The sequence below is a fragment of the Rhinolophus hipposideros genome (genome assembly GCF_964194185.1).
Source record: "Rhinolophus hipposideros genome assembly, chromosome: 20".
NCBI classification, from domain to species: Eukaryota; Metazoa; Chordata; class Mammalia; order Chiroptera; family Rhinolophidae; genus Rhinolophus; species Rhinolophus hipposideros.
In genome coordinates, this window is record NC_138066.1 from 44323705 (window position 1) to 44351041 (window position 27337).

Consider the following 27337-nt stretch of genomic DNA (forward strand, 5'->3'; position numbering starts at 1 on the left):
GTGTTTCCCCGAAAATCAGATCTAGCCGGACAATCAGCTCTAATGTGTCTTTTGGAGCAAAAATTAATATAAGACCCGGTATTATATTATTATATTGTACTATATATTATATAATATTACATATTATATTATACCAGGTCTTATATTATAGTAAAATAAGACCAGGTCTTATATTAATTTTTGCTCCAAAAGATGCATTAGAGCTGATTGTCCGGCTAGGTCTTATTTTCGGGGAAACACAGAAGAATAATGTCTCTCCATAAAATAGGGAACCCATCCGATGGTACAGAAGATGTATTTAAAAATATTATTCAAGAAGACTATATTATGGAGGAGGGAGGTTATCACTTGGTGAGGGATATAAATGATGTCTAACTGTTACATTGTTTTGTACATCTGAAACTAATTTAAAAAGAGAAAAAAAGACTGTATTATAAAGAACACATCTCCAAATTAAAAAGGACACATTGTTTCCCTCGTTAATCTGATAGAGAATGCTCAAATCCAATAACATAATGACTGAATCTCAAGGACAGAATTCTTCAGGCATTCAGGCAGAACAAACAAATCACCTTCAAGAGGAGAGAAATAAAGCTGGTGTTAGATTTCTCTACAGCAGCATTCAGGATCCAGATAATAAAGCAGAGTCCACAAAAGTGCTGCTCAAAGGTCCACAGGTGAGTAGTCTGGGCAATACCTGGACACTTGTTAGAAATGCAGAATCTCAGGCCCAAAGCCCGACCTACTGAATCTGCATTTTTAAAAAGTCCCCAAGAGATTTCTATGCATATTACAGTTTGAGAATTAGTAACCTACAAAGCTCTCACCAAAAGAAAAGTGTTGTCAGGAATATTCTGTTTCAGTTAGTATGTCATTTTATTTAAAAGGTCATATTTTCAATCATGAAATTATTTAGGGAAATAGTACCCGTGAGCCTTTCTGAAGGCTTGATAACAAAATTCAGATGTCTCAAAGAATTCAGGAACAAAGAAGCAAGAAGTGAAAGCCTGGTGTTAACTTTGAATCTATTGGAGCAGAGAGCAAAACAACCAAGAGAATTATAGTTAAAGAACTGAGTGTGGATGCAGTAACCCTGGAGGATGTAAACGTGATTATCATTCACAACAGGGAAAATGGGAAGAAGAATATTCCTATCTTTCACAGCATACAGATGATACTTTTTAAAGTTGAAGCATATAATGTTTTTCAAAAGCATAATGACTCCAATATCTTAATGTCTTTAATGTTTACATTTGTGCTTTTTGAAAATTAACCTTTTAAGACATATTTTAGGAAATGAGTTTTCCTGTGGTAAGGAGACATGTGAAGTTCAACAATTTCAATTTCACTTCCTTTTATTTTTCTTACATTAAAGAGAATAGAATATTTTAATTACAACAGTATTTAAGCTACCATTTTCACAAAAGTATTTTGATCTTTTTCTCTTTCCATCTACCCATCCACCATCAATATTTTATCTATGTGTGAAAAAGTGATATATATACCTCGGTGGTGTCTAGCATGTTGTCTAATGTTGACAACACAAGCTTTTAAATGCTCATATTTTTGCATTTCTTTCTCCTTAAAATTACTTCAAAAGAGCATGAATAATTTTCAAAAAGTAATATAGCAAAATAAATATGAGAGGATATAAACAGTAGTGAATTACAGGTGGTGGAAATAAAGTTGATTATTTTTTCTTGGATTTTAATGTATTTTTTTAGTTCAAAAAAAAATTTAGCCAAGATTTACATCAGAGCATCAAAGACGCTTTTTGACCAATGTGATAAATTTTGGATTTCTTAGTACTGAGCCACCCTTGCATTCCTCAGATAAACTGCACTTAGTCATAATGTATTGTCTACTGGTCCCCTACTGTATGCAATATTGAAAATAGCTAGCAATCCCTTCATCTATCTCTTCTTATTTCTCCTCATTTACCTAATATCTGATTCTAAGTCTTTTTAGTCCTAGCTAAGACCACTGAGAACATCAGCAAGCTTAGTCTACCTTTTATATGAAATCCCAATTTTTCACCATTTAAAATACGTAATTGTTCAGTATCTACAGTATAATACTTTCTCCCTTGTAACTGTTATTGATTCTTAGTACTAAAAGTTAAGTATATACTTAATGCTCACCACCAGTCTTTCTATCAGTGTCTTTCCAGTCTTACTTCTTGTCTGGAGCTCACGCTAGTACATTCTTCAGAAAGAGATTTAAATATCTATCTGTCTATCTCTCTCCCTTCCTCCCTCCATCTTCAAGTTCATTAATTATTTCTTCTGTCTTCTCCATTTTTCTATTGAGGCCATCCATAAATTTTATATTTATATTTATATAATATTCATATCTTATATTGTATTATTGTTTAAAAACCTCTGCTTCTCTTTTACATTTCTATACATTTCTTATATTTCGACTCCCTAGGAGCATGTTCCCTTTGTTTCATTTCGTATAGTTACAATAGTTGCTTTTAAGTCCTGATCTGATAATTCTAACATCTTGGGGTTGGCAACAGTTGATTGTCTTCTCCATTTAAAATGGACCACATCTTTATGGCTCTTTGTACATAGCATAATTTTGCATGGTATACTGGAAAATTTCGATTCTGTTCTTTTCCTCCAGTGTTGATAGTTACGTTTTTGTTTTGCTTTTAAAAAACTTTTTATTTATTTTAAGTGTGTTTTTCCAGGACCCATCAGCTCCAAGTAAAGTAGTTGTTTCAATCGATTTGTGGAGGGCGAGCTCACAGTGGCCCATGTGGGGATTGCACCGGCAACCTTGTTGTCAAGTGCAGTGCCGCATTCTAACCGAGCTAAGCAGCAGCCCTGATATTTATGTTTTCATAGGCAATTGACTGGATTCAACTCACACTGCACATTGTCACATCTCTGCTGGGTGGTGCTTCAGTTAAGACTGCCTTCAGTTTGTTCTATGCATGATCCCAGGGTGAGCCAGAGACTTGGCAGGCTTTCACACAGATTTTGGAGTCCTGCATCTCTCATTCTCTCCTTCCTGGGGTTCTCTCCTCAATCTTTGGAAGCTCTGGTTGCCCTGAGTCCCTTCCCTGGTTCACCCAACCAGAAAGATGAGAGCTTTCTATTAGAGTTTCAGCCTTTCTACCTTCCAACAGAACTGCAGACTCCTTAAGGGTAAAGCTACAAAAACTGAAACAGAAACAGGAGGCTCACACCAAGCCAGACACATCCTTCAACTACAGAGACTCTCTTCCAAAATCTGCCGGCTTTTGCTTGTTGTTTTTTGCATTTTGCTCAGTATTTATCTGAAGGCAGGCCAGGTGGGCTGGAACTCCCCCATGTTCAAAGCAGAACTTCCCTGGAATGGATCTGTGGTTCACTAGTTTTGTGAGTTTATGTAGATTTCATTCCTCAAGTATCATCAGAAATGATAAGACCTGTGGCTCAGGCAGTTGGAGCTCCATGCTCCTAACTCTGAAGGCTGCTGGTTCGATTCTCACATGGGTCAGTGGGCTCTCAACCACAAGGTTGCCGGTTCAACTCCTCGAGTCCCGCAAGGGACGGTGGGCTCTGACCCCTGCAACTAAGATTGAACACAGCACCTTGAGCTGAGCTGCCGCTGAGCTCCCGAATGGCTCAGTTGATTGGAGCGCGGGCTCTCAACCACAAGGTTGCTAGTTCAATTCCTCGAGTCCCACAAAGGATGGTGGGCAGCGCCCCCTGCAACTAAAGATTGAACATGGCACCTTGAGCTGAGCTGCCACTGAGCTCCTGGATGGCTCACTTGGTTGGAGTGTGTCCTCTCAACCACAAGGTTGCCGGTTCAATGCCCACAAGGGATGGTGGGCTGCGCCCCCTGCAACTAGCAACGGCAACTGGACCTGGAGCTGAGCTGCACCCTCCACAACTAAGACTGAAAGGACAACAACTTGAAGCTGAATGGCACCCTCCACTAAGACTGAAAGGACAACAACTTGACTTGGAAAAAAGTTCTGGAAGTACACACTGTTCCTCAATAAAATCCTGTTCCCCTTCCCCAATAAAATCTTTAAAAAAAAAAGAGAGAAATGATTAGAACTTGTTATCCTAAAAATAAAAGGCCTTTTAAAGTGAGAGGCAACCAGCATTTGAGACCAAAGAAATAGCTATTCTAGAAGTATTAATTCAGGCAAAAGCCCAAGTAATGTTCCCATTAGGAGACAAAGACAAGGGGTATTTAAGAGAAAGGGAGGGGAATAATTACATCAATAGAAAGAAGGCATTTCTATTGGTGCAAATAGCTAACACTGTGATGCTAATTCTAAACAATGTTTTTAAATTTTCAGTCCGGGAGCCATTAGTATAGTAGTTATATCTGTTTTCTTGTTATCCTTGCAAACAGTTCTTTGGGACAAAATGTTACTTTAGGTGCAGTCTGGCGTGCAGGGTGTCAGGCGAGGTCTCTGGTCCTGCTCCCTACATAAGAACACAGGACATGGCGAGGCCAAAAAGGAACACCCACGGAGCCATAGATAGGGGAGTCATACCACTATATTCTTGCTGGCAGCTGGGTTGGAGACACAGGAAGCAGGAGCCATACTTTCCGCAACCTGCCATCCACTTCTCTCTGCCAACCAACCTCACTTGCTAGCTGCAATCCCCAATCCACACTCCACTGCTTGCTAACTCAGCCACCATCCTGGGACTACAAGTCCTACATCCTGCTAGCCCCCATTTTTGCTGCTAGCGTAGCCACGGCAGTTATATTAGTGGCCAATGGCTCACTGGTTACAGCTGACGACCAACTAGCCACAGCTGATAGCCTTCCAATTACAGTTGATTGCCATTTACTACCTGAGCCAGCACCTTTCCATGAGGCCAAGAGCCTGGAAACTGCACTCCTGGCTCTGTCCCCCCCCCCCCACTCTACCCCTACAGGGTCTCACCTCATAATCTACTTGACAAGCATTTTTCGCAAGGGGCCCTGTGTGAGGAGCCTGGAGGTGAATGCAATATCATGGACATAGCCAGGCTCTCTGGGCACAGCCAGGGCCTCTCAGGGCACCACCAGTTTTTCTGGGCACAGCCAGACTTCCTGGCTTCTTAGGGTACCATCAGTCTCCCCAGGCACAGCCAAGGCCTCTCAGGGCACTGCCACTCTCTCTGGGCACAGCCAGAGATGCTGGACTTCTTAGGGTACCACCAGTCTCCCCAGGCACAGCCAGGACTCTCAGGGCACCGCCACTGTTTCTGGGCACAGCCAGGGTTCTCAGGGTACCACCAATCTTTCTGGGCACAGCCAGTTTTCCTGGGCACAGCCAGTCTTTCTCACATATTCTCCATGGCAGCTGGTCGAGACACAAAAGCAAACATCAGCCAGTTCCACTACATGGTGGTGTGTTCAAGTGGTCCATTAAATTAGGGATAGAAGGCAATTCCCCATAGTCCATAGTCATTTGCCAGGGCTGTCCTGGGGGTGAGGGATGACCTTGACCTCACCCTCAGCTCCCATGGAGGACTGAGCAAGAGTTTCCTCCTGGGACTGCAAGTCCTACATCCGGGCTGCCTCAACAAGAACTTCCCAGCCCACAGGGCTGCAACGACCTTAGCTTTCTCCGACCTCTGCTGGTTGGGGAACCGTCCACATCTTTCCACCCCTTCACAGGGTTCCAGCTCTCTGGCAGCTGCTCCTCCTGGTCTTCACGAGACTGAGTGTTCATATGCACAAACTGCTTCACTGCCCTTCCGGGAGTTTTGCCGGGCACCGTACTCTGCTCGCTGCACTATTTGTCATGCAGGGTGTCAGGCGGGGTCTCTGGTCCTGCTCCCCACATAAGAACGCAGGATATGGTGAGGCCAAAAAGGAACACCCACGGAGCCATAGATGGGGAGTCATACAACTGTAGTCTCGCTGGCGGCTGGGTTGGAAACACAGGAAGCAGGAGCCACACGATCTGCAACCTGCGGCCTGCTTCTCTGCCAACCAACCTCATTTGCTAGCTGCAATCCGCCTCTCTGCAATCCACACTCCGCCACTTGCTAACTCAGCTACTATTTTCTTGCTAGCCCCCCTTTTTCTGCTAGCGTAGCCCCAGCAGTTATATTAGTGGCCAATGGCTCACTGGTTACAGCTGACGGCCAACTAGCCACAGCTGATGGCCATCCAATCAGTTGATGGCCATTTACTAGCTGCGCCAGCACCTCTCCACGTGAGGCCGAGAGCCTGGAAACTGCACTCCTGGCTCAATCCCCACATAGTCCAAAGGGTTTTTTGTTTTGTTTTTGCCCTGTTTTAACATTCCAAAGGTTTGAGGCATAAAATATGCAAAGCAGTTCCTCTGGGATGGATGGCAGCTCTGACTTCATTTTAAAGTGGTTCCATTTATCTAATTTTTTTACCACCTTAGCTTATCATGGCCTCTTAATTACACTCATGAATTGAATACAGCAGGATCCTTTGTAGTTTTGGTTGCTGTCCTCAGTGAGTACCTGTTCATGGTTTGGGGATCCTCCGGTTCCCAGGGTCATCAGATGCCATATTACTTCCCTTGATTCATCCCACATGGACCTTGCAGGTTTGGCTGCTGAAACAAATTACCAGAAACTGAGTGGCTTAGAACAACAGAAATGTATTCTCACAGTTCTGCAGGCCAGAAGTCTGAAGTCCAGGTGTTGGCGGGGTCAGCTCTCTCTGAAGGCTTCCTTGTTTCTACCTGGTGACTGGTCATTGCCGACAATCCTTGGCTTGTAGAAGCATCACCCCAATCTCTGCCTCTGTTCTCACATGGCCTTCTCCCTGTTTCTTCTGTGCACCCAAATTTCCCAGCTTTAGAAGGATACCAGTCATTGGATGAAGGCCCACATTAATCTAAAAAGATCTCATCTTAACTTGATTGCACTCGCAAAGACCATATTTCCAAATAAGGTCAAATTCACAGGGGTTAGGACTTGAGCATTTCTTTCTGGGAACTTACAACAGGTGGTTTGCCCTCAACAGATCATACTGGGAGTGCAAGACATGGAGATAACTTGTAATCTCGTTTCTTACAGAGCTCACCTGAACATCTTTGGTCTGCTTTTCTGGATTGTTATTGTTTCTTTTTTTTTGGGTCAGGAAATTTGGGGAGATTCCTAAAAGGTGAAAACATCGGATACCAAATAGAGTGAACTGCATAGGTTTTGTCATGGGAGCAAGCGTGTTGTTGAAGGGAATAAAGAATCAAGAACAGGATGGAGAAACTGCAAGCAAATTTGCATTCAGCATAAGTATCACCCAAGACACAAATTACAATCCTAAGCGAAAACAGGCTAGAAAATGCCTATTTTAAAATGAATTAAAGATTAAGGTGAAAACATTTAAAATGTACATATCTTAAAGTTATGTTTATTTAACACATAATAAAAATATTCTAAATGTATAGATTTAAGTGATTTGTATATCATATGAATAGTAAAATAGAATCCAACCCATTATATTCTTGTATGCGTTAAATAGTAAATAAGTTTTACTGATTGTCGTGCCGGGCGGCAGGCGGGGTCTCTGCTCCCGCTCCCCACATAAGAACGCAGGACATGGTGAGGCCAAAAAGGAACACCCACGGAGCCATACGTAGGGGAGTCATATCACTATATTCTCACTGGCGGCATCCGCCTCTCTGCAATCCGCTCTTGCCAGCCCCCATTTTTTTCTGCTAGTGTAGCCACAGCAGTTATATTAGTGGTCAATGGCTTATGGGTTACAGCTGACGGCCAACTAGCCACAGCTGATGGCCATCTGATCACAGTTGGTGGCCATTTACTACCTGAGCCAGCACCTTTCTATGTGAGGCCGAGAGCCTGGAAACTGCTTTTTGGGGCTTTGTCCCCACACTGATTTAACATGTTTCTTTTAAAATGAGAAACCACTAAAACAATACTGAAATTTTTAAAAGGGAAAAATCATCCTAGTTCTCCTGTTATCCTAAGATCAAAAATAATTTTTTGCACAGTCATCTTTTTTTCCATTTGCACCAACGTTTTACATATTTGCAAGGAATCAAGGTTATTTTGTATTTAAATAAAAATAAATAAGCAGTAGAAATTGCGTATAACTAAGGAATTCAGTTAACAATAAATTTAGTTGCTTTGAATTTTCCCTTACACTGAAATCCGTAATACCCAGAGGTATTTTCTAGGTCTTGTCAGCTGCTTCTGGGAATCTTCCTTCAGAATAGCGGGCACTGGTCTTACAACTATTGTTTTCACACAGGCACATTATATGATTAAATACGAAGCCGGCAGTACAACTGCCGAAGCTAAGGATTATGCCTCAAACATTATTATCTGCCATTTCACTGATCTCAACGAGTTTAAGGTGTAACAATTACAAATTGAGTAAGTGACGTCTGTGACTGACCATGACTGATGTACATAGATTACCATCAAATTGTATAAAGCTGATGCAAAAGATTATCCTCAGTTCAGACACAAATGCCCTGAAATGAAATCACCCAGAGATGGAGCACAGAGGCAGAAGTGCACAGCAGTTAAGAATGACTTTGGGAAGAGCTGGGTTCAGATCTGAAGTCCTCTTCTTTCTGGCTGGGGAAGGTACTGAAGTGGATAAAATACACCTTCATTCATATGTTCTGGAGAATGTTACAAGATCAAAACAATGTTTGACAGGCCTTCAGTTAGTGAATCATTCAGTTGAATGCTGAATATTGAATTCTTCAATTGTTGAATAAATATTCAAAGGGTAGCAGGTAGTACTACAGAGATACTAGTCTATAAAGCATGCTGTTGACCAACTGGCCCAACTCTGGTCACTTGAATCTGAATTGTAACCGCTGCTCTGGTCTATCAGATTGTTGTATTTACCTTTAAAAATACTGAAATGGGCACTTTCTACCGAACTGTATCATAATAGGAATTAGCAGTTATAAATCATAAAACTTAAAACATGAAATAAATTAGTTTACCACACAATTCTCACACACACACACACAGACACACACACACACATACACACACACACACAGAGGGTGCCAAAAAAATGTATACACATTTTAAGAAAGGAAAAAACTGTAATAAAATTACGCTGATGGTAACCACTTTGAGCACCTCTTGTTATTGCAGAAGTCAAACGTGACTTGTATTCATCTTTTGTTATCAGTATATATTCAGCATTACAATTGTAACATCCTTTCTTGAAATGTGTATACATTTTTTGGCTCTCTCTCTCTCTCTCTCTCTCTCTCTCTATCTATCTATATATATATGGTTGGTGCAAAAGTAATTGCGGTTTAGAAGGTTAAAAACAATTGCAAAAATCACAATTACTTTTGCACAAACCTAACATATATATATATATATATATACATATATATACACACACACACACACACAAACAATAACTACAATTAATATGTAATCATAGCATGGTGTGGTCCAGAACTTAATTCCAGTCCTTCCCAGATTAAATGTCAGTCAGATGAGGGGAAAATTTTGATCTGATACCAACCTTCCTCTTCTTTTATTGTCCAGGGTCTGGCGCTGTTCTGTCTCCTTGTTTACACTGATCTGTGACAGGTTTGTCACTTCTTTGCTCCAGGAATGTGGAACTCAGACTCCAGTTACTCCAAGTTCATGCATAGTCTTGACTGATGGTAATTTTTTTTTGTACTGCTTATGGAACTTTATGAAGAGAAGGGGTGGCTTGGCCCAGTGTGGTATCTGTAGATGTGGAGAGACGTGCTGGGTACTGCATAGTTTGAAGGTGGTTTTATTCAGCTGGATTTGCTAATGGTTGAGCAGAGAGAAGAGAGAACGAGGGGAGTTAAGCATGTCTCCAAAGTTTTAGCACGCGGGCAACCAGAAACATGGAGTTGCTACTTACTATGTTTAGTGACCGTTTAAGTCCCTGTCCAAATCATGACACTTTTGAGAGTAAAAGGGAATGCTATACACTTGTGAAAACATGTAAACGAGGATTACCTTGGAAGACATGTTTCATCCTGGAATAGTGGTTCTCAATCAGGGGCGATTTTGCCCCCAAGGGGACATCTGGCAGTGTCTGAAGACATTTTTGGTCGTCACAACGAGGGGGCTGCTACTAGCACCCAGTGGGTAGAGGTCATGGATACAAAGGACAGATGCCGTGACAAAGAATTATCTGGTCCAAATTTTCAGTAGTGCCCACGTTGAGAAACCCTGCCCTAGAGACAAGGAAGAGAGTAAGAAGGCCAGGTTTGCTGGCATGAATTGAGATGAAGATCAATGTATGCACTTGAAAAGAAAAATTATGAGGATTCTTCTGTCTTCATTTGTTTATCACTTCTATCCAGCCTCCTTCTAAAAAATACAAAAGACCATTTATTAAAGAAAGGCATTTACCCTTGAATGCAGCAGAGTATTAAGAATTATGTAATTGCCAAAAAATCTACAGATCTAGTTAGCCTGAATATTACGATGAGGGGTTTACTGGGTCCCTCACCTACTCCTCAGCTCTCCTTTCTTTTACCAGAGGCTCATTTTAGCTACATCATCGGTGCTGTGGCCGCTTGGAGTTCCAAAGTATATATACAAGAAAAGGATGTTCAAATGTAACTTTAAGAAAAATGATTGCCATGATTGCCACCTGTCTAAATGTGATCAGTTGAATTTGATCTCACAAGCAAAGTTTTTCCTATTCACAACAGATAGGTAAGCCTCTTGGGAAGAACAGAATTATCAAGTGAGATTCCCGAACTCATTCTTATCTCTATTCCATCTTTCCTCTAAAGCAAAATAAATAAATGAATGAATGAAAACACCATTAACATGAGTGGCAAAATTCAAGAGGCTTCCAGATTTCTGTAGCCATTCTTTTCCCTATCCATCTGTTTGGACCATTTCTGAAATTATAATTAAAACCTCATTCTAATTGACCTGAAAGCATTCTTTTAGCCCCATGTAGTAGGTTCTTCAAGTTTTAGTCTTCCCTTGTCCTCCCTCCCCAAAATTTAGTCATTCAATGAGGCCACTCCAATAGTTGGATAGATCTGAATGAGCCTGTTGGCTTCTGAGCAGCTGGAACCTGAGAGTAACATTCCAACTACTAAGCTAATAAAGCAAATGAAAACTTCCAAGCCAGCCCTAATTTTCTGCATTCAGGACTACCAGGTTTATAAACTCAGACCCCTTTCCTGTCTCAATTTTCCTCTGTGCTCTTAGAATGGGGTCTCGAGCTTTAGTAAAATGGGCAAAAGACCCTTTCTGCTTGTGCCTAATTACTGAGAAGATGCCCACAAGGTTTGTTTTTGGTAGAAATTATATCAAGGCTTAGTTTTGCAATATCCTCTTCCTCCTCATAGTTTATATGCAGGCACACAAGCGCATTTACAGCTATTACATAACGTGAAACTGGGCAAGGGTAGAGTGTGTACACATTCCGAACTCTGGCCTCTGTGTGGAATGTAACAGAAACGAGTTTAAGCAGGACTGTACCCCCCAAAACGGGGGGATTCCGAGGGGGGGAGCGCGTGGAGAGAGAAATCTCTGTGTTTTGTTCATTCAGGTTAGAGTTCACGAAAAGAGAGGAAAGCTGTAACATGTCTGTGCTTTCCACATTGGATTATTTGTCAGGCAGCTATGATATGAACATTTCAGTATGAACACTGTTTCTACGTAGGTTGTAAGGGAAATGGTTCTCCCCCAAGGCACCACTGGTACGATTAAAGATCAAATAAAACCATGTAAACATTCGAGAAAAAACTGGAGAGCAAAGATACAGGCTACTTGTGAACTTTGGCATCTCCTGCATGGCTACCAGGTGATCATGCATGCCAAGGACCTGGGCACAATCGCAGGAGGGGGTCCAAACGGAGGCATTTCTACCCTCAGCCCCACACATCTCCCTAAAGTAAAACAAAACAAACAAAAGGCCTACGAGGTGCCAACAGGATTAATATATTGTCCTTACGCGACCTTTTCCTCACTTTTATTTGAAGACAACAGGTGGTTCATTTCAGTCACACAGATGCATGCCCTAATCCTGAAACCCAGACTAAGGATCATAAGCAGATCAATGGGATACCTGTTTTCCCAAGAGTAAAAGATACTCCTGTTCAGAAGCCCATGCGCATATCCTTTTAGTCCTCCCTCTTCTACAACACTCACTGTTAATTACTACTTGTCAATGCTTGTTAAGAACTGTCTACATCTACTTTCTGAATATACTTCCGAAGACTCACCATGGAGACTCATAAATCTAGCACACTTCCTTATCTAAATGTGACAACATAAATTTTTTTTTGCATTTGTAAAATTCAGGAGTGTTCATAACCTTCAGGGAAATTGGTCTTTGTTCTTGGAGTAGTACAAGCGCATTGAATAAATTGCCTGTTCCAATGAATACAGAAGTAGAACTAAGAGCGTGCACATATAGCATCTTGAAAAATGATTTCATATTACTTGTTGTTCTGCTTCCCAAGCATTATACAAAACTGATTGAAGAGATAACTGGATATCATCCACCACAGCTCAGCTCTTCATCTCCCTTATGACTTATTTTTAAAATGCTGTTTTTAAGACACAAGGCTCAATTCATTTTGGGGGAAGGTGCACCGACAGATATTTGCTCAGCTCTTGCAGCAGAAACCTTTTTTCTTTGAAGAAAACTCAGTCACTGTGAACTTGAAATCTTAAAAATACTTTATCGTCCTCACTTATTATCTACTCAAAATGAACATTGATCATAAGTTCCTAAAGTAATTCACTCAAAAATTAAAGTTGAAAGTTTAATGTGTACATTTTTAGTTAACTCAAAATTTAGCTTTTGAATCTGTAACTGGAGAAAATGGTAATAATATTGTGGAAGGAAAGCAATACAACATACTACCTATGGGCTGAAATGTTATTGAACACTTCTTAAATTTTTAATATAATCCTATCATTTTGAAATTCTGCAGATTCTTTTTTTTTTTTAATTAATTTTATTGGGGTGACAATTGTTAGTAAATTTACATAGATTTCAGGTGTACAATTCTGTATTACATCGTCTATAGAAATTCTGCAGATTCTTACAGGATGATTTTCATGTCTGGACTTCTCTTAACATTGATAAAGGAAGAATGAATAAGTTTTTTAACTCATTATGGTGGAAAGTAAAATATTTCACATAACAAAAAAATTATCTAATTTTTTTTCTGGTTCTTTCACTTAACTCCTGCCTAATTCCATACAATCTATATGGATCATTTTGGAGGTATTAAACAATTTTTTAAAAACATGGAATCAATTAATAAATCTTGATAAGAATTTATTTTTAAATAATAATAACATATCTCCCATACATGCTTAACCTAACCCCCTTAGTATTTAGTTATCAGTTAACTAGGCCACCGGGAAAACATATTTTGATAATTTAAAAAATATGCCTGATATAAATTTTAAAGTTGAGCTAATTAACAAGATAAATAGTAAAAAGGCATCAACCACTAGTAACGGTTACAAGAAAAAACGTTAACACAAAAGCAATGACTAGATAACATACAGATAAAATAAATAAAATGAAAGGATTTAGAATATTAAGGTCTTAAGGCATTTAAATGATTGGAAAGAACCAAAATAATCTTATCAGTATATTTCTTTAACAAGGGAAATCATACAAAACCTGATCTTTGAAGCCTGACAATTCTTTCCACCTCTCATTAACTACCATTATGCCCCCTGCTGTTTGCTTTGTTAATCTATGGCATTATACAGCCAAAGGCCTACATAATTCATGGTTTAGCTATTCAGCTGTCTTTTAAATCCAAGCCACACTGTGGAATGGAATTGTTTTCTCCAGATGGCCTCCACTTCCTCTTAACAAGTATCCAACAGTGTTTTGACTTGCTACAACAATAAAATATTTCTTCTCTCTTTCCCTTCCATTAAACTAAGCATTTCTATTCACATTTCCTTATGTTGGTGGTAACATTCTTCTAACCTCAAAGCTTTCTTATCTCCTGTCTTAAAAGGTTCTGTTCCTTGTCACTTGGTAGGAGACATGTTCTTATATGCCAAGGTTCTCTTTCAAATATAATATCTTCATTCTCAAGAAAGAAGCCAATGCCTGGAAACTTAATAGAAATAATAGCAACCAAAAGCCTCAACAGCTAATGGCCACTAAGCATATATCATCGACCAGACACTCTTCTTAGAGCTTTAAGTGGATTAATTCACTTAATCTTCTCAACTATTCCATGAAGTCAGTACTATTTTCATCACCTTTATACAGATAGGAAACAGAGGCAATAGAGAAGTGATCCATTTTGCCCAAGTCACAGAACTAGTCATTAGAAAAGCTGGGAGTCCAATCTAGGCAGTCTGGCTCCAAAACTGGTGCTTTAAGCCTCATGAGATGGCTGACCTACATCGAGACAGTATAGTCAACAGCTGTGAACAACTAGAAGAAGATAATGGAAACTGGAATTGGTCATGGAAACAAGTGCTAGAGTTTTGTCAACTTATCTGCTTCCACGGGATATTGCACAGGAAAATAGGATCTTCCAATGGTATATTCTTGGTATTCGACACTTTACTATCTCTAGCAAAGTCTTCAAAACCTAAAATTGGGGACTGAAATTCACCTTCACTTAATTTTTATTACTCATATTTTTTCACAATATTTATGGCCTAAATCATAACACATGGTATTCCATCAGCTGAACTGTCTTAAGTTCTCGATCATCAACTGTTCAGTTGAATGCAAACAATGATGATTCTAAGTGGAGCTAAGATACCATGTTTCCCCTAAAATAGGACCTAGCCAGACAATCACCTCTAATGCGTCTTTTGGAGCAAAAATTAATACAGACCCGGTCTTATTTTAATATAACATAAAAGCGGGTCTTATAGAACAGCACAGAATAGAACAGAATAGAACAGAATAGAATAGAATAAAATAGAACAGAACAGAACAGAACAGAACAGAATAAAATAGAATACCCGGTCTTATATAAGACTGAGTCTTAATTTAACTTTTGCTCCGAAAGACACATTAGAGCTGATGGTCTCGCTAGGTCTTATTTTCGGGGAAACAGGGTAACAGAGAAACTTATTTACATAAATGTGAAGTGGGGCAATCGTTTTCCATGAAATAAACCTGAAATTCTTTAACTTAAAATTGATTACTTTCTGTTTTGTGTATTAACTTAGTGTTTTAGGTATAAGGTACAAGCATATCAAATACACTCCAAATGATCTGTCTCCCTTTTACTTTTCATCTTTGGCTGACCATAGCCACTAATTTTCATGAAATATTTGCTTATAATATAGTATACTATCATTCTGAATTTTTCGACCTCTTTTAATCTAAACTGTTTTTAACAGAACACTTGACTTTAAGAAATATTCATTATATTTTATTCCTCTATTAACATAAACTTGTACAGACAGGTAGGACAGGTATTCATTTATTTATTCAAATTCCCTTCCCAAATTAAATGTGAATGGCTGAGAAAAAATTACTACCTAGATTCCTTAGAACAATTTTTTCATGTAACATCTGTTGATTAATTATCAAAAATGGGTTTGAAACAGAACACATGAAACATATAGGACGGCATTGAACAGCACCATCGGCCAATAAATTCCGTATTTTAGAGTCACCATTGCCCTTGAAAAACAGGCCATGACTATTGGTTATATAAAGACTTGACCATGAAATAATTAACATCCTTATAAAACACAGGCTTTATGTATGCCTTGGGAGGTATATTATTAATATATTGGCAGCATCTACATAAGTATAACCTTGTTTTAATCATATTTTCAAGAAAACTTTGTTTCTCTGGTACTTAATTTTAAATATAACAGAGAACAGCTAGTAATGATTTTAGTTTCACCTTGCTATTACTCTTAAGTCAACATCATATGAACTCGGTCACTTGAAATTATGACAACGAGGGTTCCCAGTTTGCAACTAAAATAGTGCCCTCAACTACCAAATTAAAATCTCAATCAATTTGACTCTTCCAATGTTGAAAAACGAAGAAACAGGTATTTACAGATACAGGAATAAATAGAACAATGTACTTATATCTGAGGTGCCTTTTTGCTCACACTGTTATAATTTTTTTGTCCACGCTTAGTAGATACTGTAAGACCCAGTCTTATTTTGGGGGAAACATGGTAGTTAGAGGTCATAATCGTATTCTGCTTCCTTTCTTGATTCTACCTAAAAAGTCATAAACATATACTGTACTTCAGTTGCCCTAACTTTAAACGGAGATGCACTTTGGTTTGCCAGCTCATTAAGATGGAGCACAAATTAATATTACGAAGCTCATAAATCCTTTAAAGACTTTTTACCTAGTACATTTTAAACAACTACTATTAGAAGCTGCATTTTACCAAAATTAATGAGTCATTAAAAATTAAGAGCCAAGAATTATGTTTTTTTTATAAAGCACTATCTGGGTATTAAAAAGAAAATTCAAATGTCTACTGAAAACCTGTAAAACAAGCTTCCTAAATCATGGATCTCATGGAAATAAGTTTAAGAAAATTATACACAAAATTTTCCACATTTTTCTTTGAAATTTTCCCAAGCATCCAAAATTTATTCACAGCGCCAGATGGTGTTACCATACTCCACACGGTTTCTTTACATACTTACAGTAGCACCTGATTTGGAAATTTTCCTAAAAAATGATTAATAAATGCATTTTGATATTTATTTGGATTTAAAAAAAAAAACAAAAACAAGAAACAAAGAAGTCCCTGTAAAATGGAAATCTCAAGTTGTCTTTAGCAAACATGCAGGTTTTTAGGTTATCTACATTTCCTATCTAAATTTCAGGAAGTTAAAGAGTCTAAAATCAACTTCCAAAGAATTCCAGAGGCAGTGGAGTACAATCTAACGTATTTCTGCTGTTTTACTCCTTGTACTGTACGATACAGAACCATGAACGGGCATGAAGCATGTACTCATACTATTGCACCGTAAACCTCTTTACTGTAGGAAACCCAACCTATAAAATACCATCAGATGTTCATTATATTCTCAAATAGCTGCTTTTTAATACCATGAAACTACATAATACTTATAAAATACTATTTTATTATGCAACATATTAATTTGAAACTTATATATTGTTTTTATGAGTTTGGCCCACAACTAAAATTATTAGTCTAACTCATTTCAAAAGAGAGTAAATACGGAAAATCAGTAGCATTTTCTACTTATCTGCCATTGCTGTTAATAATAAAACATTACCTTTGGACACTGATCCAAGTGGAACAATTTAAGAAAAAGTTAATTTATTATGTTGCCTGTATTTCAATACATCTGTAGTTCGAATAGTTCCTTAATTTTCCATGGAATTCCAAACTTTTTCTGTAACTTGCATATATCACCTATCTAAAAACTTTCTCAGGGTGGCCGGCCCGGTGGCTCAGGCGGGAGCTCTGTGCTAATACCAAAGGCTGCCAGTTCTATTCCTACATGGGCCAATGCCAGATGGCTCAGTTGGTTGGAGAGCGTCCTCTCAACCACAGAGTTGCCGTTTTGACTCCCGCAAGGGATGGTGGGCTGCGCCCCCTGCAACTAACACCGGTATCGGGACCTGGAACTGAGCTGCGCCCTCCACAACTAAGATTGAAAGGACAACTTGACTTGGAAAAAGTCCTGGAAGTTGACACTGTTTCCCAATAAAGTCCTGTTCCTCTTTCCCACCCCCCAAATAAAATAAATTAAAAATAAAAACTTTCTCAGAATATTTTATAGTTTTTTAAAAAAGTGTAGCAGGTCAGTATGACCTGAATTATTCAGGTCTGTGACTGAAGCCTGGAACCATCCATTAATATCAATGTAAGCAGATCAAGGATTCTTTGAAGGGTACAACACTTTGTCTTACATCAGTGTATTGGTTAAGGTACAGAGTGTGAAGGAAATATACAGATTTATCTTGCACTTTATAAGTCCTGAATTGAGGTTGTCCCATTAATAGCTAATATAAAATGAGGGAAAACATTACCAGATTACTCTTAGCCCAACAAAGGCACAGTTCTAGGGCATTTATTCAAAGTTACCTAGCTTAAGACTAGATAGGATAGCTTGAAGTAAGGAACTAGGAATCAGAAGACAAGTTTTTGCATCTGTAGTCAAGAAGGGTTTCAATTACGTTTTTCCATCTTGTCCAAGTAAAACAACATGAGGTGATGATGATAAACTGGGAAGTTGGGACAACCCATCCCACAGCATCATTTAAGAATAAAAATGATATGGTGTATGTGAAAAGAGCTTGTAAACCTTAAACTATTACAAAGATGTTATTAATATTACCTTCAGGATTTTAAGCTTTTCAGACCAGGGATTATACTTTGTCCATTTTCTTAACCCATACCATAATTGTCACAACTGTAGGTCTTAATAAAAGTCTACTTTTCCCCCTTCTTCCACCTCCCCCCACCACTCCAGTTCAAGCTGTTGTTTCTCAGTCTAGTTGTGTAGGACACAACTCCCTGGCCCATGCTGGTATTATGAGCTTTGCGCTCCCCCCCGACTGCCAGTCACCTGTCGGCCGCTCGAGCCGGCCACTCACACTGGCCACCGGCTGCCGCTGGCAGCACACAGCAGCCCGCTGCAACCTTGGGCTGCTCACGGCTGCCCAGCTCCAGGGAGAGCCGTTGTTCACAATCTTAGCTGTAGAGGGCGCAGCTCACTGGCCAATGTGGGAATTGATCCAGCGATCCTCGTGTTAGGAGCACGGCGCTCCAACCGCCTAAACCACCAGGCCGGCCCAATAAACGTCTACTTTTTAAATGGGACAAAATAAACCGGGTGCTTCCCTCTTCTCCTTTCGTTTGGTCCTTGGGATAAAAAGACTTGTGAGATTTCTGTTGCATAGCTGGCACTGCCTGTATTTTATATTTTGAGTTTTCTCAGTCCTACTTTAGACCTAGTGCTGAAACATACTAGGACTTGAACATCCTGAGAGATATGTAGGAAAAGTAAAATCGATGGAAAGTAAAATCGATGGAAAGTTGGGTGTACTTAAGGAAAACTGAGAGCTAATTTTTTCTTATGCTACAAGGTTCGTGATTCTTATAATAAAGGCTCCATTTAATCAATCATGAAGAAATATTTATAACAAGGTTCATGATTCTTATAATAAAGGCTCCATTTAATCAATCATGAAGAAATATTTATAACAAGCTTGCTAGGTACGGCCCTGCTGTGCTAGATGGAATCTCCAAGGTATTCAGGAGTAGTCTCAAGGATTTTACAGTGTAACTGTGGAGTTAAGACATTTGCATTAGAAACAGTTCAACTGTAGGCTGATTCCAAAAGAAGTGACCACGTCTGGAAGTCATTGCAGTAATTGATCCAGTAACTGATTACAGGATGGTAGGGGTTTATAGGAACATGCAGTCAACCTGTAAAGCAGGGTGTGGACACTTTGTAAAGGGCCAGATAGTAAATATTTTAAGCTTTGTGGGCCAGTCTCTGTCACAATAGTCAACTGTCTTGTAGTTCAAAAGCAGCCACTGATGATAAATAAGGAATGGGCATAGCTGTGTTCCAGTAAGACTTTATTAACAGAAACCGCAGGCATGATGAATTTGGACCATGGGCCATCATTTGACAACCCCCACTATAAAGAAATTCTCCCAGCTCTCTATATTATTTAATAAATGTTTAATATGTACCTCTCATGTCACTAGGGCATACATCAATCATCCTTGACCTCTCTGTAATACATCACCTTTGACAACTGAAATGGCAGCCATGACAAACTTCATTTCTTTAAGACTGAAAAGGAAGGTGCTGTACACACATGAGGTTCTGGAGGTATTTCCTGTGGAAGAAGTGACAAAATGAGATATTTGGGGATCTGGGTGGCCAAGGTGCAATTCTTTTTGAATCACCCTGTATAGTAAAAGTCATTAGTTAATCAAATACGGAATTAATTAGGACTGTTACAAAGGAGGTCCAAATTTAAGTATAAATTGAACTTCACAGAGAAGCACACTGTTTGTTTTGCTTTCTATAGAGTCCTGACTTCTTCAGACTTCCAGAAGCCAGATGGGGGTTTTAATCAGACATGTGGGCTGGGCTGAGAGGTGTGGAATATTAGAACTGGAAGGGGACCTTAGTCTGACCGACCTTAATTTCCTGGGACAAAGAGAGATGGAGAAAACTGAAGTGCCTTGCCCTAGGAGACACAGCTAATATTTTCCACAGTGAGGAGAAGAACAATAGCTTCTAATTCTAGTGTTTTTCTCATATCAAAAGTGACGTCTTACCAAATCTCATTAGCTTTAAACTAAAAAATGGAGCATCAGTAACTTCTCTTGATATGACTACGCGGCAGCGTTTCTCAAGCTCAGCACTGTTGACACTGGACCAGATAATTCTTTGTTATGGGGGCTTCCCGATTACCTGCATCCCTATCTCTACCTACTAGATGCTAAAATCACTACCCCACCCTCTTCATTGTTGTGACAACCACAAATGTCTCTAGATATTGTCAGATGTCCACTGGAGGGCAAAAATCGCTCCTGGCTTTGATGCCCTAACCCCACTTCCTTTCCCACCCCACATACATCTCTAGAATAATTCCTTCAGAGCCAGTCTGACCTCACCTAAGGGTACCTTTCCGAGAATCTCATACCTCTCACCTGACAGCACAGGGCCTTCCTCAGATGCTCTAGATTCCTCGGCAGGTGTTTACTCCATTGCTGGAATCTAGTAAACACCCGGCAGGTGTTTACTCCGTTGTTGGAATCTGTGGTCATAGGTCCTCTTCTCATCTACTCCATTCTTTATTTCAGCATGCATTTGAGTACCTATTCTATGCCAGATACTGGGCACTAGGAATGCAGAGATGAGTCTCTGATCTGCAGTAGTTCAGTCTTCTGGGGGAGACAAAACATAAATGAACACCCATCAGCCTTCTGAGGAGCATTAGGAAAGGTGTGCGCAAGGTGCTACAGAAGTAGGGAATCCTTCACACCGAGGGTGGTCTTAGGGTGATGCATCATACAAGGTGGATGAAAGAAAGTGACGGCTAACCAGTATCTTCATGGACACATCAGAATGAGCTAGACAGAGAAAGGAAAAAGCCTGCCAGGCACAGGGAGCAGTGTATCTAAAAGCAAGAAGGGAGAAAACCTGGCTTCTGGCTGTAGTATCGACACATGGCGCCAAGTGACTCTGGAGAGAAGCAGAGGCCAGATCTCGAGGAACCAATCATACCACGCTAAAGAGTCTGGAATTGATCTTGAAAGTAACTAGAAACTGAGGGAAAGTGCATCAAACTTGCATTCTAGAAAGATCTGAAGTCCAGAAAATGACAAATATGGGGGATTCGAAGTAGGCACACAGGTTATCTCAAGATAAAACACCTGATGTACTGTCCAGTCAAAGAACAATCGTGCCAGGTTTCACTCTTGCAAATGCCATCATGGGAGGCATTCTCCTCCTAGGAGCATTGCCACAAACTGGCAAGAAGAAGAAATACCCGCGAGTATACAGAGGGACAGCCCCTCCATCTGCCCAGGGATGTGGGCCGAGGAAACCTTTTACCACCAAGGCAAGAAGAAAACCTTTTCCTCCTGGAATCAAAGACTTCAGAGGGGTTGAGTCCCTATAGACAACTGTAAAACATTTCTTCCCAGAAAGAAAAATGATAAAGTTTGCTATTTTTAAACTTAGGGTTCAGGTAATGTATTGCATAGGAGTGTGAGTCTATTTGTTCAGTGGCTGTTAAACGTGTCGCTGTTCCTATGGGAATATGAACGACAGACGGATTTTCAGAACACAATCCATTTACCAGCAGAGAACTGTGCATGCCTGTGCAGAGAACGTACAAGCACCAACAACAGTAGCAAAATGCATTGGGCAAGTTTTGATTAGAACTCTTTCACAGATAAGGGAGTCTGGGGCAATTTCAGAGCAATGCTGCTGACCACATACTCGTAAAATGCAAACTGCAGTGAGCTCTAGGTGGTTGTTCAGGCCCTACCTGGGCTAAGGGCGGCTACGTGCAGCTCCAGAAGCTATTCTAGGGCCTGGGACCTAGCAGGGGACCCCATCAATGTTTGCAAAAGTGAATTAGATGCACTGAAATGGATTTTCACACCCACATGCTGTCTGGTTCAATTATACTTAAAAAAAAAAAATGCTGGTTCAATGAAGTGCTGAGAGTGTGTGCAAGAAAGTGAGGAAGGGACGCAGAGAACATGGATTTGCCCAGAAAGACAGTGGAAGGAAGTGAGCTGGTCCCTGTGTCTGTGCTCAGAAGACAGAAACGCCTTCCTCTTAGGAGCAGGAGCTGACATGCACATGAGGTGACACTGATTAATGCTCAATGTCAGCAGAGGGGCTCAACTTAAGCAAATGAATGTTAGTTCCATGACCTGTCGCTTATTTGCTTTAAGAATTGATTTGCTAATTTGTAACTGAAACATGGTGGCCTTCTTCCCTCTGATTCATCCTTACACAGAAGGCCCTGGCTTCCTAGAATTCTTCATAAAATTCCAATCGTTCTCATTAGCATCATCAAATCCAGCTGGATCTTCTTTCAAAGTGATTCTTTTGGAGATTCACTACTCACCTGGCCTATCTTTGACCTCTCCCAGTTTTAAACCACCTTGACCACTGAGGCCAAATGTACCTTCTTAAAACAATGCTTTAAGTTATACCCTTTTCAAAAACCCTTTCACCACCTCTCAGATACCTGGGGAATAAAGTCCAAACCACTGGCCTGCCTTTTAGGCCTTGTTAGAGTCTTCACCTGTAAAGTGCATCCACCCTCACCACTTTTACACCAGGCAACACGATATCCTTTGTGATCCCTGAATAGGCTATCCTCATTCCTCCACTGTGCTTGGCTCCTACCTCAGAAGCCTGAAATCCTCCATTCCTCCCTCTCTTCCTTGAAAAGCACCTTTCTGAGTCTGGTCTTACTCAGTGAAGTACAAGTCTGAGCTCTTTTCACTCCAGGCCACCTCACTCCTCTCCATTCCTTGCATGGAATATTCTAGGCCTCTCTGGCTTCCGGTGACTTTCTTATGCCACCCATCCCTGAGCCATCAGCAATAGTGACAAATGGACCACCCCAGGCCCTAGAAAGGTGCCGGGCACATCTTAGCTCAACACATGTCTGTTAATTTTGTTGAAGAATTTCAAGATATTTGACTTTGTAAATTTAAGATTACCACTCCTTTTCTCCCTCAGGCCAGGGTCTTTCCACTCCCTAGGTGACAAAAAGCATCTAAATATTTTAACTTCGGTAAAGTTAGCTTTTATACATAAAAAGCAGAACTGCCTCTCTAACTCTTCAAGAAACGAGAACTTCCCAAACCCACTCCCCACCCACCCACTACTGAATTTTTGATTCCTTTAAAATAACCCACCTAGATCATTCTTACTAAATAAAACTTTGTATCTTTACTGCAGTTGCAAAGGCAACCTTACCTCTAGCCAGCCACGTCACCAACAAATTCTCCATGAGAAAAATGTTTTTAAAAATGGAGGTGGGAGCATAAAACATCTACAGGCAGGGACAGACAACAGGTGCTGCCTGCAAACACCAAAACACCCAAAAGGACCTAGTACTGATTGAGCCAAAGCTTTTTAGCCTACTATTGTTCTTTAGCTGTTGTTTCAGGGGCTTTTCGATAACAAAAATGCCTTGGCCTTGACCGTTTTTCGCCCACCACTTACTAGAGTGCGTATCTGATTCATCTGGGCGCAACCTACGTCGCACCCAGTCATCTCACTCAGCGATCCGCGCAACCACGTTTCCTTAAATCAGAGCCCGGTGGACTCTGCTCCGGAACTACATTACCCAGTGGCCCCCGCGCTTAGCAGGAAGGACGTCTGCGCACAAGATACTCAGTTCCAAGTTTGGAGCTTTTAGCTGCCAGCCCTGGCCCATCATGTAGCTGCAGCACAGCCTTCCCTAACGTTGCAACTGGGGGAAACAAATCACTTTCCAGTCTGTTTTGCAAGGTGTGCATTTCCACCTTGATTCCCTGAAAGTCCATCTGCTGGATCGGTCAAGAGAAACTCCACTTGCATGAAGATTGCACGCCTGCAGCTTGCATCTTTGTTGCAAAACTAGCTACAGAAGAGAAGCAAGGCAAAGTCTTTTGTGCTCCCCTCCCCCATCAAAGGAAAGGGGAAAATGTCTCAGTCGAAAGGTAAGATCCAATTTGCATTACTTGCAAAAATGCAAAGGGTTGTGCATGCATTTATGAATGCATGGATGCAATTTTCGCCTAGCGATTGCATTTTTAAGTTTGAGGTTTTCCACAGCTCAGTTGCATTTCCTGTTTAGTATGTGTCTTTTTTTTGCAGACACAGAGAGTTCCTGTAAGGCAGGGCTTGCAGTTCAGCTGTGCATTGACGTTATTTGCATTCTTCTGCTAGGATTACTGAGCTCTTTTTGCCTTTTGCACAGTCAGGAGAGATAGAGCAGGTTGGTAGCGTCTAAATGTGCAATGCTTTATATAATTGTAAAATTCTTTCGTATGCACGCCTATTACAAGTAATTTTATGTGGAACAGAAATACAAACTTTTCAAAAGTCTGTGGGTGAAGATGAAAGGTAAAACTTGAGTTAAACTAGTAGGAAATTAATGTAATCTTATATTCCTTTGGGAATGCGCCGTTGCTGTGCCAGTATTTAGCTAAATTTCCATTGATATCCCTTTGAACATTAAGCAACTTTTGATTTTTAAAGGAAGTAAAGGTGAAGTGTGAATAATATGTTTTAAAAACGTAGAGAAGTCTGTCTCTTCTGAGATTTTGCGCCTTACACTAATTGCTTATTGGCTCACAGTATTTAGAAGCAGCAATGAGGAAGGACACTGATGTTTTATGTCTTCTCATTTGGGAGATGTGTTGCTTCTGGGTGGGGGGATATTGGAAGAAAAACTATCCTTTTAAGCATTCCACTAAGGTGGGGGGACTGTCCTGTTTCATTAACAACCATAATGAAATCTTTTAAGGGTGTAATTGCATGTATTTAGTCAGCGACAATATAATAGGTCAGAAGTTCAGGGTTATGGTTGTTTTCTTTATGGTTTTTTTTTTCTTAAAAAATGTTTTTTACACAGTTGTATTTTGCAGGATTAATGTCATGCTGGGGGAGGGATTAAAATAAAATTTCTGACATGGCATCAGAGAGCTGGGGAGGTGCTGTCAGGTGTTCTAGGACCCCAAGGCACTTGTTTCAGAACAAATCCTTTACTAGAGACAAAGCACTTGCCATGTGAGAAATGTGTGGGTTAAAGAGGTGAGTTAAGCACCGGGTGAGTTAGGTTACTGGGGCACAACCTAAGCAAGTAGGCAGTGTAAGTGTGACCTGGGGAGATTAAAATGTCTCATAAGCTTTCGGCCACTTTTTTTTGGAGTTGTTTGCACCACTTTTTAATTCTACCGGATGGGAATCATACCTCACAGCCCAAGAATAAAGTAATGTGTATTCTCAAGAGTTCTAAGTAGGGCTCTGCTTTTCTTTGAGCATGCAGGGGGAATGGAATCTAAAAAGCTAAGCGTGCTCAAGAACCTAGGAGTTGGCATTATGAGGTGCACAGGTTCCTGAATAGAGGGGGAACCTCCAGTCTCCTAAATGAACAGACAAGTAACAGCTTGGGAGGGACATTCCATGCTTTCAGGTATTCAAGAGATGGCACCTGGTTACTTTGTATTTTGTATATATTCACGCATTCAGTTCAGTTCTGTTTAACATATGTATAAATATACACACACCCTGGACAGGATTTGGGGGCATCCAAAAATATTTAAAATGTAGTCGTTTCCTTCAAAGAACTTACCCTGCGGTTCATGAAAGACCATGTATGGCTGAAAGAAAGCAAGTCATTGTAATACAAGATAACTGCATAGATAGTGAAGAGAAATGGCGGGGTTGGAGTTTAGAGATAAAAAGGATCTTTCTGGAAGAGTCAGGAAGGTTTCATGAGGAAGGTGGTGGTATAGTGAGTTTATCTTTGGCCCTTATGGTCTAATGGTCTAAACCAAATCAGGTTTCTATTTGCATTTTGGGGGCATACTCCTAAGGCAGCTCCCTCCTAGTAGAGCCAGTTTTTGAGTTGGGAAGCTAAGAGTTACTAGCATGATACTTTCCCATTACAGGTATGCCCATAATAGATCAGGTACTGGCATTCTTCAAATCATTTTCCATTTATCCAGGTAGTTTTCTTAATTCGGTCCCATTCCGAAGGTGGAGGTTTCTGTCCAAAAGGAAAATTATGGATAGAAAGAAGTAGGTGATCATTTCAGAAATGACAAAGGAGCCTTGGCCTGTACTTTCAATGTGGAATTGGCCTAATTCAGTTATGGTATTCTCAAATGGCCAAGACACTTTTTGCAGTACCCAACTTCTTTGTCATAATATAACCAAATGAAATGGGAAGGACAGTGAAAGGTGGATAAAATCTCATAGCACTGAAGAATTTAACAACATGTTCAATTCATGGACCTTTACGAACTTTCTAGATCACTATAATTCGGTTTTACAGACCTCTAATTTAAGGCACAGCAGAGGCAAAAGAATTACAGACACCCTAGGAGCTGGAAGGACTGGGTTACTTCTTTCCAGCCTTACCAACAGTGAGATTCCGAGAAAGACTTTCTTAAAAAGAAATTTTGTTTTCCACTGTTGTAACTTTAGGTGGTATGCTTTCCAGCTTGTTTATATTAGCTGTCTGGGGTTGAACTGACATTTTTCAAATATTAAAGTGGTAGAATGCCTTTTGAGGAAATCTGAAATGTAAGTTAACAGGAAGGGCACCCATTCCTGCACTTTACAGGAAGACAGGCTACAGGAAAAATGTGTCATCTACATTACCCGGGAGAGAAAAGCTATTGTTATCAGCCCTAATGATTGGAGGGAGGGAGGGAGGCAAGGAAGGAGGAAGGAGGGTAGTGAAGTTGGGAGGTCTGGCATCTCCCAGTTCACCTGAAAATATACAAAAAGTTTGATCCTGTTAAAATGCACTCTTTCTCAGGTCTACCTCTATTCACCTTCTAAAAAATACTAGTACCTTAGTTTAAGATAGTAAATATTAGATGTTCCCCTTTAAAAATAATTTTAAAATTAAAAACGTGCTCCTTTAAAAATATAGTAATAGGCCAGTCATGTCGTGAGAAATGTGGGTAAGGCATAATTCAGAATCTTGTAGGAGAGTGATAGACAAGGGCTTACCTCTACTATGGGATCTTTGCTTTTGTGATTAATTCCACCCTGGGAAATGAGATGTGTCAATTTCTCATTCTGTGCAAATTCCTTTGTTAGGTTGTACCAGGCGGACTTGTCACGCTTAGCCTGTAATCTGAGCCAGTTACATTTTATAACCTCGTACATCTCAGGACACAAAATCAGAATAGGTACCTTG

General features: G+C 40.1%; 1 protein-coding gene across 2 annotated transcripts in view; it reads left to right on the forward strand.

The window, feature by feature from the left end:
- Positions 1–23813: 23813 nt before the first annotated feature.
- Positions 23814–27337, forward strand: part of MAP2K6 (mitogen-activated protein kinase kinase 6) — a 112145-nt gene continuing 108621 nt past the window's right edge. The window contains exon 1 of one of the 2 annotated variants that reach the window (XM_081027958.1): positions 23814–24119. In XM_081027958.1, coding sequence (XP_080884084.1) covers positions 24104–24119 — 16 coding nt within the window. In that variant the 5' untranslated portion in view covers positions 23814–24103. The remainder of the gene's footprint in view (positions 24120–27337) is intronic. The other variant, XM_081027959.1, reaches the window with a different exon arrangement.